Consider the following 15,092-nt stretch of genomic DNA (forward strand, 5'->3'; position numbering starts at 1 on the left):
TCTGTGGGACAAATCCTATGCTCATTTATTTGTAGTAGTGCATTTTAGTAGTTCATGGGATACATCGAATCAGAAGGTTTAAACAGGGAGCATATCTGTGTAGAATTTGGCCCTGCCTAAACCTTAACTATGCTTTTTGATAAATGCAAGGTTTACATAATGCATGGATTGTTTAATTTATGATGTGAAAACCTGTACTTCAGATGTATTTCAGAGTTCACTACTGTAGTGCTGTTTATCTGGTATTTCTTGGCACTTAGGTGTTTGATGTTTCATACTTGATATTACATTAAAGTTGATAGCCAGATGTAACTCCCTTGCCTGCTGCAGTTTACTGTTTTGTGTTTGGGCTGATTTCTAAAATAAAACTTTAAGTATCTCTCAATACTGTCCACAAACTTTAGAAATTATTAGGAAGATGTTAACTTTTTTCCTCCATTTCTGTGCTTCATTAAAAAATTCAGCTTTTTTTCCCTACCCATTTTCTTCTTCCACCTGGAATCTCAGCCCAAAAGAAAAGCTTCAGAGGAATATATCTGAAAAAAACTGCAACCAAATGGATTATCTCATGAATAATGGTTGTAAGTGAGATGTTCCAGGAGATTTGCAAAATGATTGCTTGGTACAATTCATAATTATCCTGATTATTTGGCATTGTGTCATACAGACATTCATCTTTTATCCTACAACTGAGTGTGTGTGTCATGAGGAAGGAATCACTTTTTGGCCTGTTTTTTTTCTTTGATTGTGATGATTGGTACCGCCTCCATGCCTTATCAAGGAACCAAAAGGGGGATTGGTAGCTTTATTTATTGTCATTCTAATTATTTAGCAGTTACTAATGAATGATATTTAAAGGAGTCTATTTAAAAAGCTTTTGCTCTTTACTTGCTGGCTTTACTACATTACTGAGGTTAAAAACCATCTCAAAGCTTGAGAGGGAAAAAACCCAAGATTTTAAACTTTGGGGCTAGACCTCTCTAACTGTGTCTGATACTGTTGGCCCAAAGGTATACAGAATTTGAGAGGCGAGCTGTGTTGTGCAGTCAGCACTAATAGTGGAAGGAGACACCCCAACATTAAGAAATAGATGTATTGGAAATGTTGTCTGAAATATCAGTGAATCATTAAAGTGTACAGTCTGGCACACATAATTTCGGGGTGGAAAACAATAAACGTCAATGAAGTAATAAAGATTGCCAATGTGAGAGAAGATGCTTCTGTTGAAAATGCATTGCCGCCCATCCCCATGCACATGCTTAGGGCAGGAGAATTACTTTGCTCAAGTGCCCAGCTGACCTCGGCTGCCGTGCTGGTGCTGAGAGAGTAATTTGTCATGAAAACAATCCTGTCATAATCTGCCATGGACTCCTGATAACCTTTCCTTTTCTAATTTCTCTGCCATGGCTCTGCCCCTCTTTCCTAGCCAAAGGCAACCTTTTTGTTTTTATAACGAAGGCTCTGCCCCCACTACATTCCTCTCTCTCTTACAGCACTTTTTGCCGCCTCCTTTCTGACCAGGGACGTGACTCAGGCCTGTGTTACCCCAGGATCTTCTTCCATGGTATTTCTTTTGTATTTCATGTCTTGTCCAGATGCTTCTGAAAAGTAAATAGATGGATCTTCTTTGAACTTCTAATTCAGAATTCATATACATTAAAATCTGCTGGAAATTGGTGAGGAGCCCCTGGGGATTGCTGATATATATTTTAGATTATAGCTATTAATCCTGGGTGAGTGTTTTCCCCTACTGTTAGCATCACCCAAAGAAAATACAGTTTCAGTAAATTACTACCTGTTTTGCTTGTCTGCATTTGGGAGTATTATGTCTTGTAGAAGAGAATTTTAGTGTAAATGATGTTTTCTGTATGCTTGTCTTTCATTCAGAAATGAATACAAATAAATTAGCAATAAATAGGAGCCCGTGCCTTGCTGGTGGCTCATCATATCTATTCTGCTTCTGCTTGACAGTATTAGCACTTCCCTTATTGTAACGCCTGTCTTTGCAATTATTGTAAAAATAATTAAATAATGCTTGTACTTTGCTCAGCTTTAAATATGCAATGAATATTTTTTTGCAAGATGACTCTTTTATTGCCAGATCTAGTTAAACTGTTGTGACTCTAAAAGAGCAGTTTCAAAATGCGCACGATGCTGATGTTTCTAAAGCACCAAATGCCTTCGTTGTACGTGATCTTGAGTAGGAAGGAAGGTTGCAGCATCACTAACCACTGTGACTGCAATAGGAGCTGAAAGAGGCGCATTAGTTCACTGCAGCCCTTCCACCCTCGGCTGTTCCCTTGTCAGCTCTCATAGACTCGACGGGGTCAAGCCTGGTCAGCGATCGGATGGGAAACATCCCTGGAAAACCAGGAGTTGGAGGAAGCCAGGCTTGTGGCACTCGGCACAAGCTAGTGCCCTGCCCCTCGGGGTTGGCACCATGCTGGAATATGAGTTTAATGGTTTTAGTAGTGTTTTTTTCTGGTTTGTTTGAAAAATGATGCCATGCTGACAGGTGATGATATGGGGAGGGAAAATGTTATAGAGAAATAATTTTTGTAGGTGATACATAAGGACTAGTTCCAAGGAACAGTGGTTAGGGATACCTTGCAAGTTCAGATTTTGTGTCTGGCTGTGTCATTTTTCTGTCTGTTTTTCCCCTGTATGAACAGAGTTTTTATTCACTTCTTGAAACTCACACCAATAGTGTGGAGTGGAAAACCTGGTTTGAATTTCTCTGCTACAAAATAGCCTGCAGAAGACACAGAAGGCCTTGCTGGCATATAGCTTGGCTGCTCTGATTGGGCACAATCGCCAAAAATAAAACAAATGTGAAAAGCCTGTTTTCAGAGCTTGACTTTTCAGTGAGTCAAGTGGTGATTTTATGGCTTTACAAATAGTGTAAGTTATAAAATGAAAGGAAAAGCTGGGCTTCATTTTGTGGTGCAGAACAGACCTCTTCTAAATGAAATCACTTTGGAGTGAAAGTTTCAAGGAAGGATGAAACATGAAGAAAACATTTTCCTGCTCATGGAAAAAAAAGGCAAGTAGAGAAACAAATGACTAACTTGGGAGCTGTCATACCTGTTAAATTTTGTCCACCTTCATTCCCTGTGTACAAAAGTAAGCATTTACTTAGGAAAAAGGAAATAAGAAAAGTCTGAAATCTTCATGTGTCGATGTTGAAAATGCAAGACCTGTCAATGCTTGCTGGCAGGTCGTGGGGCTGCTGTGTGTGACAGGAAAGGACAATGGCAGGGTTTGATAGAGCCCTTGTCTTCCCAGTGGATCATGGGGATGAAGGTTCACGGAAGCATTAACTGAAGTTTCAGATGATGTTGCTAAGACATTTTCCATTCCTTTGAAGTCTGTGTTCTTCATTAAAACTATAAAATTATTTTTCTTCATTAAAACCATAAAATTACTGTTTACCACTGAAAATATATCCTGGCTGTGGCTGAGATCTTGGCAAATGGGTATAATTCAGCACGTTTTAAGGGAATCTTTATTTCATAACTTTATCCAGAGGCTGTTTTAAGTAATACCTTTGTGTGTAAGATGGAGCAGCAAAGCCCTGTATCTAAGAGCTTCTGAATACGAGGTTTCAAAATAAAAATGAAAATCTTTTTTCAAAATTTGGGAAGCTGAATTTCACTGCTAGAGTTTTTTGTTTTGTTGTATCAATGTAAAATAGCAATATAAAGAAGAACTGAAAAAAAGGGAGTCTTTCACTCATCCTGTGTAGCTTTTATTGTTTTGTTTGATCTGAGAATATCTCTTACCAGATCAGGAAAAATATCAGCATTTGTTCAAAATTATGTGATAGGTGGGGGCTTGTGATTGCATCGACTTACCTACCTTTATCCCCGTGGACTGGGAGAAGTTCAAGCAGCACAGTTTTGCAGTGAAGCCCTGAGCTGTGTGGGTTAGCTGTCATTCTCATGGGATGCAGGATCTTTTGTCTGGTAGTTGAATGAGTTGAACTGGTGGGAAGGGAGAGTGAAGGAGAAATTTTAGTTTAAGGGGAGTTTAGAATTTGCAGGATTATTTAGCACATTTGTGTTTTTCTTGGACTAAATGGGCTTTCCTCAAACTGTTATTTTTTTTGAACAAGCTACCGCAATATCTACTAGTGATACTGAGACTTGAAATGTACCTTTCTTCCATCCACACAGCGACTACTTGTGCACTTGGTTCCATCTGGAAAGGATATAATTGAATCCTTGTTTGGCTCCTTTAATTATCTCTTCACAAAGTCCTTGGCTGGGAGTTTTGCCATTTACAATGCAAATATTCAAACTTAAGAGCATAAACTGTGCTTTCAAAGAGCATTTTTGTAAACCTTTTATCATTTGGTGGTTTTTCAAAAGAGAACATGAGACCTTCTCAATGAACGTGTTCTAATTTTTTTAATCCTCAGAGAAGATTTTGTTTTCTTGCAGATTGGCTGTAGCTGCTAATTAACTTTGTTAATTAATCATACTGTAAGGATGAAACATGCTTGATTAAAAATAAATAAAACTGTATAGCAACAAAGTAACGGTACTGATTTCTCTTATTTAAAGATTAAAAAAACAAGATTAACTTTGAAGCTGCATGTCAAATATTCTTTGCATTTGAAACATCTGAAAGACTAAAGCAGCTAAAAGCTTATTATTTTTGCAGCTCAGTCATAGTAAAATGCTTATCCAATTGTAACACTGTGTTAAAAAATAGGGGCTGAGAATAGTCGCTGAAGGTGCTGTCTTAATCAAAACTGCCTGAGATGGGGGGGTAGTAACCAACGGGTTTATTTGGTTGTGCTTAGACATGACAGTCTTTGTTCTCTTTTGTCATGTGTCTCATATGAAAACGTCCAACACTGCAAATTGGTGTTAAATGCTGTTGGCTCATAACAGGATTCTGACCACATTTCTCACCCGTTATACCAGCATACGTTTGAACAGAGGTGGTGGGAATCGGCTCACTGTGGGTGATGGGCCAAGTACATCACCAGTGAAACTCCCTGGAATAATCTCAGGGATGACTGTGGTCCAGAGGCAAGTTGAGACTCTGCCACGTGTCCTGCCTGGGTGAAGGTAACCATCTGCACAGGTCTGGCTGTGAGTGCACAGCTCCTTCACCTGGGGAATGCAGGCTGGAGGCAGAAGATGCTGTGGGACCTATTTGAAGTGGGAGCACAGACTCTGCTTGCCTCAAAGATGACTTACTTTTAGACATCATTGGAACAGATGGCTCTTCTGTATCCACTGTCGCAGTTTTTTCCTCATACATGATAGTCAGGTTTTTCATTTTCTTCTGTTGACAAGTGGTTCTATTCCTAATAGCAGCAGTGTTATAAACACAGTATGAGAATGTCAGTCTTTGCTCTCCTTCACTGGAAAAATTGTTAAGGAAGCCCTTTCTGAACCTCAGCCAGGATCCTCACCCAGAGTTAGGAGGAGCCCTCTTTGCAGATGGAGCTCGAATGGAATTTACTCTGATAAAATTCCAGGATTCCAGAAATGAGTGTGGAATTGATTCCATATTGGAGGTAACATGGAGAGAGGAAAGTAGGAGTATTCCTCATGTAGGAGGAATAACTAAATAAATCTCTTCAGACCACTGGCAGGAAGTGTATGGAGGAGTGATTTGTGGGGCTTTTTGTTTGTTTATTCCCCTACCCCTGTCTTTTCTTGTAAAATATCTTTAGGCATTTGTTTTGCAATTAAAAAGTCAAAACCCCCTCAAAGGTTATACTCGCTTTTTCCACTGAAACATATTAGGGTGCTGAAGCGGTTCAAAAATGCAATGGGCTATTTCCAGCAGATGAACTAAATCCTTAAAATAGAATTAACCAGTTCTGTAATTTGCCTGTGATGGTATCTGAACAAGGGAGAGGGAGGGCGGTATGTGTCTTTTAGAAGCTGGTTTTAGGATACTTGTGTTAAGGCTGTCAATGATGTACTAATGCCACTTCCCAATTTTCAGTAATTTTTCAGGTGTGCGAAAGGCGATTTTGATACCATGCTGGAGTAACACAAATGCAACTTCCACTGGGCTGTGGCCATATCTTTAGGTTTTGCCAATATTCAGTGGTTTCAACATCGTATATGTTTACAAATCACAACATTAGCTATGCCTGGTATTAATCTGATAACCATGCTTGCAGCGTGCCACCAGCTGGCTGCGCGGGGGGTGTTGTGGGGTGCAGCAAGCATGCGGGGGCAGGTGACTGTTGGGGAGACTTCGCTTAAATAACATGTCTTTTACTGAAACAGAGAGGGTGGACTGGTTTGGTGACCCAAGCATATGTTGAGCTATGGTGGAGTGACGTGAGTCCTGTCATTCCCACAGTAATTAGGAAGGTACACGTGGATCTTCCTCAGCAGAAACAGTTCCTGAGAAATGGCTCACAGAAGTGGTTTAAAGGCTACTTTTATTGCAAGATCAGGAATAATATATCGTAGAGCATTTAGCTTTACATTCTGGATGAGTGACCCAGTCAATGTGACAGGAGTGGCTCCAGAGCCTGGGGAGATCGTCGGCCGCCTTGTCCTCCCTCAGCCCTGGCTGGGCACCTTTGCAGGTTTTGGGGGACGGGAGTTTCCAGCCCCTGCTCTTCTCTGCAGCGAGAGAGCTGGGAGATGTGTCTCTGCACTTTCAAGACTTTGTATACTTCAGTGCAGTGCACAGCGGGAAGGTTTTCTTTCCTGAACTCAAGATGTCTCAGGAAGGCCGGGCGGCATGGCTGGTGGTCTCCTGGCTGGAGCCCTTCGCAGGCGGCGCGAGGCCGGGCCTGCCGGCCCTCGAACAGCCGGCACTGGCTTTTGCTACTACCAGTAGTAGTATTTTTTAGTAGCTGCTACGCAGCTGCGTGAGGCAGACGCTGCCTGTCTGCTGCCATGTCTCAGCAGGCCTGAGCCATTGGCATTTCTACATTTACAGTATATGGAGTGGTCACGGGGGCAGAGATTTTAAATATGCCAGGCAAGTGCCAGGATGCTGCACTAGGATGATTCGGGTTTATCTTTCCAATTAGACCAAGTAGAATTTCTGGGCAAAACACGAGGAAATGGAAAACTTCAAACTCTATCATGGATACATTCTGATTTAAAAATCCTTTTGCTGGAAGTTTTCAAAGCTGATCATCTTTTGTAAATAATTTATTCATCTGCAAATTTGTGTTTCGTTGTGTACTAATAAATTCTTCATGTGCCGATAAATTCCTCTGATATTTCTGCAGGGTGCTTTTCTTTCCAAAATAGATATTTGTCTTTAAAAATAGCCTATTTGAAAAAGTGTCTTTGTTTTTCATAAATCCTTTTAAATTTATGGTAGGCTGCTGTAGTCCCACTTGTTCTGTAAAGTATTTTCTGCTTTGCTGAGCTTCCGAGCAAATTCTTCCCTTCCTGTACCCCTCCTGCAGTGGTCGGTTCCTGCACCACCTTCCACTGTCTAGGTTTTGCAGTTCACATTCTTGGTACCTGCTACGTTTTCCCAGACCATACACTGTGAAAATATCTTTCTACACGTACTAAAACCCTACTTTTATTCCTTTCTTACAACTTTTCAGGTGAAAATGTGTTGTGATCGCCAAATCCTTAATTAAGCAAATTAATTGCTACTTGAATCAAGCCAAACATTTGGGCAAGGATCTTACAGGAAAAAGGCTAATTAAAAAAAAAATCAAATAATTCAGTAGTTACAAAATGCAGCACAGTATGTTTAGGATCAGAATAGTTTTTTAAATTTCATTTTTATGCATACATTTATTGATAATCTAAAAGCCTTCGAACTTGTGTTGGTATAGTGCAGAATAAAGCTGATGTGCAAGGCTGTAGGAAAATAAATAACACAATCTGATTTGCACAGTCTGTTTCCATATCACCACCATGATGAGCTACTTTGTTGTTTGAATGGAGCAAATGATGTTTAGATTAAGCTGATTTATTAACAGTTCTGTCATACTGCCACAAGATGAAACAATAATGCACCCGCTAAATATCGCAGAGAAACATGGTGAGGAGAGCAGGGTCTGCTGGGGGGGTTACCCGAGCGATGTGCAGGAATGCCACCCCGACGGGGAAGCGGTGCATTCTCTCCGCCAGTGAAAAATGAACTGCTATTCACATGCTTTTCTTTCCATAGGGAGAAGCTGTCTGTGGCTCGGCTGCAGCGAGAAGTTGCACAAAGTAAGAGTGAAGGAGCAATGGTAAGCTGCAGCAACTCGCTGCTTTGCAATTCTTGTCTAACTACTTCAGGCCTTAGGTGCGTTTTGTCTTGCTGAAGATCGTCACCAGAGCATTAAGGCTTCTTGGACATAATGATGGGTTGCCAACAATGTATTCATAAATCTGAGGAAACTCAGGGCTCTATCTTGGCTTCCTTGGAAGAGCTGTGGTAGAGAAAAGCTGTGTCCTTTTACTTGCTGATGGTGCTTACTGGAATTGGAAGCAAGGCAAGCACGGAAAGGCAATTTCAGATCAAAATGCAGTGTATTAACTTGCCTGTTAAATCTTAGCCAACTGCAGAAAAATGGAAGAATACAAGCATGGAAGCTTAAAAAAACCTCAGTCTGATAATTTTGTAAATCATGTAATGCTCCTTACATCTTCATTTTTCATGTAGCAATTTATGAGATTGGGCTTGTGAGCAGAAGTTGAAATGGCAAATTTTTGGCTAACCACAAATCTCAATTTATAGAGTGCCTTATCTCTTCAAAACAATTATTTTAGGAGCCAGCATGTGCTGATTGTGTTTAATTACTTAATATCTAAGGAACAATTCCCATCTGTTAAGGAGTTTGTTTGTCCCTGTCTTCAGATAAAATGTCTTAGGCTTCCATGGAATAAAGCAGACCCGTTCAAAAATCTTAAAACCCAAACCAGTCCCTTTGAACACACTCGCGAAACTGCTGCTCGTTTGAGTGAGTTGCATAGCTGGCTGTGAGAGAACTTGGTCCAAAGTTCATTTAACTTAGTGGAGAGAAGCTGTAAAGGGTCTCTGGCGATCAGATGCTCTGTTAGCTGTGTGATGCTGGGTCCTTAAAATCCCACCTGCCTCCTATGAGTGCATCTTACAAATCGTTATTAGTGATTAATACATGAAATTATATTTGGAGCCACATAAATGGCAGGTAAGCAAAACCTGCCATGAATCTGTTGCTTTCACCATGGCCCCACACAGCTCCAGAAGAGCTGGTGGTGCCTTGTGGGGAGCTCTACTGGGACATGGGCTTTTGGGGGGTCTGAATGCCTGGGAGCAAAGGGAAGAAGACGAGTGGGGTCTGCTCAGGCAGATATTGCTGCCTTGCCCTGAGCCCTGCCTGCGTGCCCAGCTCAGCTGTGGAAGGCGCTGCCCTCTCCCATCCCATACCACCCCTGACGCGCCTGCCCTTGGGTCTGCAGCGTGGCTGGGTTGGCCACCAACAGGCTTTGAGACAGGGTTTAAGCAGTTGGGAAGACTGGTCACTGGGGAATGTTTTATGTCTATTGGGGCAGAAGTCCTGTAGGAACTGAGAAACAAATGTATATCAGGTTAAGCCATAATCCAAGAGTCTGTGACTGAGATAAAACTCCTGCTGGCTCCAGCAGGAATTTTGCCTGAGGAAGAAAGGCAAAGATCAGGCGTTGGATCTGCAGTGGCATTCGAGTTTTCAGTGTAAACGATTTTCAAAATCTGGAGAGCTGTTTACTCTATTTGAAATGTTTCCTATAATTTTTTTTTTTGAACTAGCTTTCCCTTGGAGGCACAGAAATAATATATTGAGTGTAGAATAATTCAAGACTTAATGCAATGAGCAATATTGATTAACCTTCTAGACCTGGTAATGCTTTTGGTATATGCACTCACCTTGTGGCCTCATCTCATGAGGGTCAGACACTTGTGCCTTTTACTATGGGCTGGTGGGATTAATCACATAGCCCCGCTAACCAGAGTGTAATTTTGTATAATTTGTTGAGAGGCTGAGTGTTGTAACCCATTAGGAGCTGATAGGTAGCTCTCCAGGAGTGCAATCTTCCCCCAAGGTAAATACTAGGTACTTTCCCCCCTCTTCCCCAAGGGGTAATTTCGACAATTATCCTGCAACTACAGCCGAGGAGGAGTGCACCTGTAGAGACAATTGCTTTGAAGCTGTTGATGTATGGAAACTTCTTTGTGTCTCAGAGCTCAGAAGTGGTGATGTTAATATGAAACACAGCAGTCATTAATTAACACTAATGAACTTGCTTGGCTGTGAGCAGTACAGGAGCAGTAAGGGTCCAGGTGATGGAGTATTTGAACACAGGGGAGGCCAGGGATGAAGTAATGCAGTAGGCTGCATTCTCAGGGTGTGTAGCAAGGAACCAGTTTCAGGGCAAATACTTTAGAAAGATTCACAGCAAAATTTCGGCGAGGGTTTCTGAGCAAGCAAGCCTTTGGCAAGCAGCAAGGCTTTCTCCTGAGAAGTGCTGGCAGCCAGCAGCATGCCCACAGGGTACCAAATTGCATGTGCTGCTCTTTTTGGTGTGATGGACATCCCCCTGGAGATGGCATGGAGTCCTCTGGGGCTGGCGGTGAGGATGCCAGGCAGTGGTACCGACCAGCTGCAGGGTGCCCGAGGGGTTTTGCTGTGCTGTCACCGGCTGTGACTCTGGATAAAAGAGATGGCACCCCCCACAGCCTCCCTGCCAATGCAGTCAGTGACAGGCCACAGCTTTATTTAATCACTAATTAGCTCATCGCCTTTACTTACTCCTCTTTTCTTTTTTGCTTGTTGTGCTACTTAGATTGACATGAAGGTTTTCAGTGAGCTAACTGCTTCATTTGGGAAGGGCACAGGTGATGCCACATGCTACCTTTAATGCCTCGCTCAGTGTCGTGGAGAGCATTTCTTATACCAGGGTAAAGCAAGGCAGAGGGCAGAGAGCACGAGGAGCTGTGCTGCCACGCTGCTGCCCTGCATCCGGGAACTGTGCAAAACATCATGCAAGCCTTTTGCAGGATGGCACCTTGTTTAATACGGCACTAACATTTCTTGCTTCTTTTCAAAAAATATATTTTATTTTGGTTTTGCAGTCCCAAGGGTAAGGGATGACCATGTTGTGCCAACCCATGCCTGTTTCTAGGGTGAGCAGAGTAGGTGAGTGAGTGTTTGTCCTGTCCCCATGCGTGCTGCCCTGCCACCGGTGTGCTGGAGGGACTCATGGTGCAGAGGGTTTGCGCTGTCCTTCCTGCTTCCCGTTTGGCACCTTTTTTGATCACAGTGTGAGAAATCTGTGGATATTCTTCCCTATTGCCTTCCCAGCACAAATCAAAGGGAGAATATGCTATTTAGGATTTGCTTCCCTGCAAGGGGGGTTGTTGGTTAGCATTTGCCATAACCTGCAACCAGCTGTGGCCTTGTTGCGTGTGGTCCCTGGTGCTCAGGTTTGCCCACCGTCACAGGAACCGCTGCAGCTAAGCGGATGTGTACATGAAATCAGTAACAAAAAATAGATATGGAGCATGTGCTGTAGAAACTGTTTAAGCTGTGGTATTTTTGCTCAAAAATGGGTTTTGACATCTGTATAAATAACATGGTGAGTGATGATGAAGTGAGTGTTTATGAGGAGATGTTTTTCAGAGACTTCAGCTGAGGTTGAAGATCAGGCAGTACATACTGTTTGCGATACCAGTGTGTCTGTCCCACAGCGATCCCTGTAAGAAATGTGGTTTTTAGTATGTCCTGGAGTTATATTTTTCATGACTGATTTATTATTGGAAATAGATAATTACTGGAAGGTACCGTAGAAGATTAAGTGAAGCAACTGCATTTCAAGATAAATGTTTATCACCAAAAATATATGAATAACCTGTAATATGTTTTTTCCATATGGTTATATGGAAAATTTGATGCCTCATATATAGGATTGAGTGAGTATGTATTTATAAATTACTTGAATTAGGAGAACTGAATAAATTCAGGCTGTGAATACCTGACAGTTGCTCAGGTTTCTTTATTTTATTAACCACCATCAGTAAATATTGATTATTCATTATCAACACACACAATTACTCTACTGCCAATGCATTACTGAAAGTTTCAGCAGCACTGAGCCTAGATTGCTGGGTGGCTCTTCCTGCGGGTTATGGTCTTTAGTTTCTTAATGTGAATGTTCGCAATTTTCTTAGTCATGTTTCTTCTGACTCATCAAGGATATTTCACCTTTCCGTAAAGGAAAAGATGATCACTTAATATGTGAAAGTTCTTAGAGCATTTGATGGAGACTGTGCAGGTGTCTGTGGTGACAGAGGTGCCATTATTAAAATGAGCAGCTTTCAAATTAGATCACAAGTTTACTTCAGAACATAGTAAAGACTGAAAACTGCTTTAGTCATCAAAGTTTTGTTGTTTGTTGTGTTTGGGTTTTTTTTCTGAAACTTTAAGTCCATGACTTTGGACCTTTAGGACACAGAAAACACAAGGAAAAGTGTTCATTTATGTGAAATTTTCTTAACAGTGAACAGTGCCAGGTTAGGAAAAACATGAGAAGAATGCTGCCCCAGTTACATAGCAGAGTTCTCGTGGCAGAGTAAGTGTTGTGTTAGCAGAAACTTAGATAAAAAACCTAAAATGAACCAAAAGTATGTACAATTATGTCATATTTTAATAACTTGGATTCATTTAATAATTGCCCAGATAAAATGTTAACTTTTTAATTTGATACCTTGTGTAACATATATGTAAATAAGCTTTGTTAGTTTGTATTTCTGCATCCAAGTCCTTTAATTCTACTCTATTTTCCATTAGTTCAGTGGCCTGTAACCTACATAAAAGAAATTGTACCACTCTGGCAATTTAGCTGTGAAGGTTAAAGTGGGGTGATGCTGCCTTTTATATCTACATGGGTTTCACTTAGGGTGGGCCCTAGGCTCTGATTTACCATGTGTCCTGCTGCGTCTTTAAGTGATGCAAAGTGATTATCATGGGCTCTTCCCGGTACCCGTCTATTCCACACCTGCACCCTTTTGTTAAAAACCCACCATGTTAAGTGAATGTGAGGTCCCCACTGAATAGGTTTCCACCCTCTGGTAATCCTTCTGCATTAGATTGATTTATGAATGTATCAGATTCTTTGTTAGCATGTAAACCACTAATTAATTTAAAGCTCTCTGTGGAAAAATTAAAGCCCTGGTTAAGGCTTTCAACAGGCTCAGATGGCGCTAATAATGGAAAAACAAGTTATATTAATGAGTTTTGATGTGATCAGCACAATTCTTGCTTTACAAACATTTTTTGCTATAAAACAGTAGAGACTGCAAGTTTTTAAATAGAGTGGAAGAGGTAAAAAGGCAAGGCAGAAAAAAATCGCAGCGTCAGTAAGATATCCCATTATTACTAGGAACCGAGTCACTTCTGCTTGTTACAACTTTCTTAACTGTAATGTGTTTAGATGTACGTAACAGCCTCTTACAAAACCACGGGAAGTGCAAACTGGTCTTTCAACCAGATTGAAACCGAAGTTGTAATGTAATCAGCTTTGAAAAGATCTCTGCCTCTTCTCCTTATCATGCGCTGCCAAACTGGAGCGTTCACATGGAGATGGACGTGTTGAAGTGCAGGAAAGGTCTTGATTGAAATTGCATTAAAATCGGTAGAAAGTCTGACCATATTCTCTGCTTTTCCAGACTCCAGGGTGTTTTGTATGTAATTTTAGTTGTTTGCTCATTCACTCAAATTTAGACTTCTAATGTGGGTGCTAGTTTTTGGCGAGGAGAATGAGGAGATCAGACCCTGGCTTGATGAAGCTTTGTTGAGCTGAGGGAAATGAATTTGAAAATAGAAACCGAAATCTCCGTCTCTTTTTGTGGGGAGCTGGAAATGCACGGTTATAGGGGCAGCCCGTGATCGTAGGAAATGGTGTTTTTTCCGCACCTCTCTGGGAGCTGCATTTACCTCTCCTGACCTTCAGCACTGCCAGGGCACTCTGTCTCGGGCCACCATCCCGGCTCTGTGGTCAGCACCACAGCTGATATTAATGCTGCCCCATTTATCAGCTAGAAGGGAGCCCTCTGGTAAGGAGCACGGTCAGCATGTTCAGAGGCCCAGGTCCTAACATCTGCACTATGTACCTTGTTTTTATGGAGGAGGGGGAATCCTGAGGTTGCTGCTGAGCTGGGGTCTTACAGATGGCAGCACAATGTATTGCTGGTAGCATGGAGGCGCTTTCTGTCACCAGCGTGATGAATCTCTGCCATCGCCTCCAGCAGCTGGGAAGGCTGTTGTTGCAGAAGCACCCGGGTCATTCAAAAATAGATGATATTTAGTAATAAATGAAGTGTTAAAGATGAGGTACAAAAGGCTAAGTTGTCTTTACCAACTTCTGGGTTCCTATGTCTATAAAAACATCTATCTCTGCTTTAATTAGAAAGTAGCAGAGGCAGAGGTAAGCTCGCCATTTTAAAATGTCTCTTTGAATATTAAATATCCTAAACCAGAAAGAAGCAATCTGACCCTTCTGATGTCTTCTCTGTGAAGCTGTGTATTTATACACAGCTTGTCGTGCTGTCTAGCTCCTTTCTCTTAGAAACTTCATTGTACAGCCCTCACGGAAACCCAGTGACATTAGTAGTAGTTAGCATCTGTAATGATTATTGAAATTCTTTACAAGCCTAGTTTAATGATCCTGGACCTCATTAATCGTTCATACTTTATTAGGCCAAATGCCCTCATTCACAACTTCGCAGTTTTATCTTCAGTGGGTTTAAAATAAATGATATTTTTTTTAGTTTGTGTATTTTTTGAGGTTTACTTCAAATTTGTAAATATGTAGATAGTTTCAGATTTTGTATTTTAATGCTTTTATGAATATAAGGATTCCTTATGACTTAAGATTGATGAGACCTTCCAACAGTCATTTTCCAATGCAGAAAATCAACCTGGTTGCTCCCTTTTCCTGAAACAAGTGTCGAGAGCCCGATTGCCTCTGCTCAGAATCGTCTGCCTGTCAAAGCCTATGTTACTCTTTCCTAATTTCAGAGTCCGGTTTATTCAATAAATTCCACCATAAATTGTTAAAATCAATTCACCTTAATTCTGTCGTTGTTTAAAGTGTAAGAGGAGTTGTGTGAGCGCGCCTGGGAAGATG

At 41.3% G+C, this 15,092-nt stretch overlaps 1 protein-coding gene across 7 annotated transcripts in view; it reads left to right on the top strand.

The window, feature by feature from the left end:
• The window catches only part of NCKAP5 (NCK associated protein 5), a 410,016-nt gene that overhangs the window by 169,645 nt on the left and 225,279 nt on the right, over positions 1-15,092 (top strand). For all 7 annotated transcript variants that reach the window (XM_075092891.1, XM_075092890.1, XM_075092893.1 and 4 more), the window contains one exon: positions 8,131-8,194. In XM_075092891.1, coding sequence (XP_074948992.1) covers positions 8,131-8,194 — 64 coding nt within the window. The remainder of the gene's footprint in view (positions 1-8,130; positions 8,195-15,092) is intronic.

This window comes from Phalacrocorax aristotelis, chromosome 5 (genome assembly GCF_949628215.1).
Source record: "Phalacrocorax aristotelis chromosome 5, bGulAri2.1, whole genome shotgun sequence".
Taxonomy (NCBI): Eukaryota; Metazoa; Chordata; class Aves; order Suliformes; family Phalacrocoracidae; genus Phalacrocorax; species Phalacrocorax aristotelis.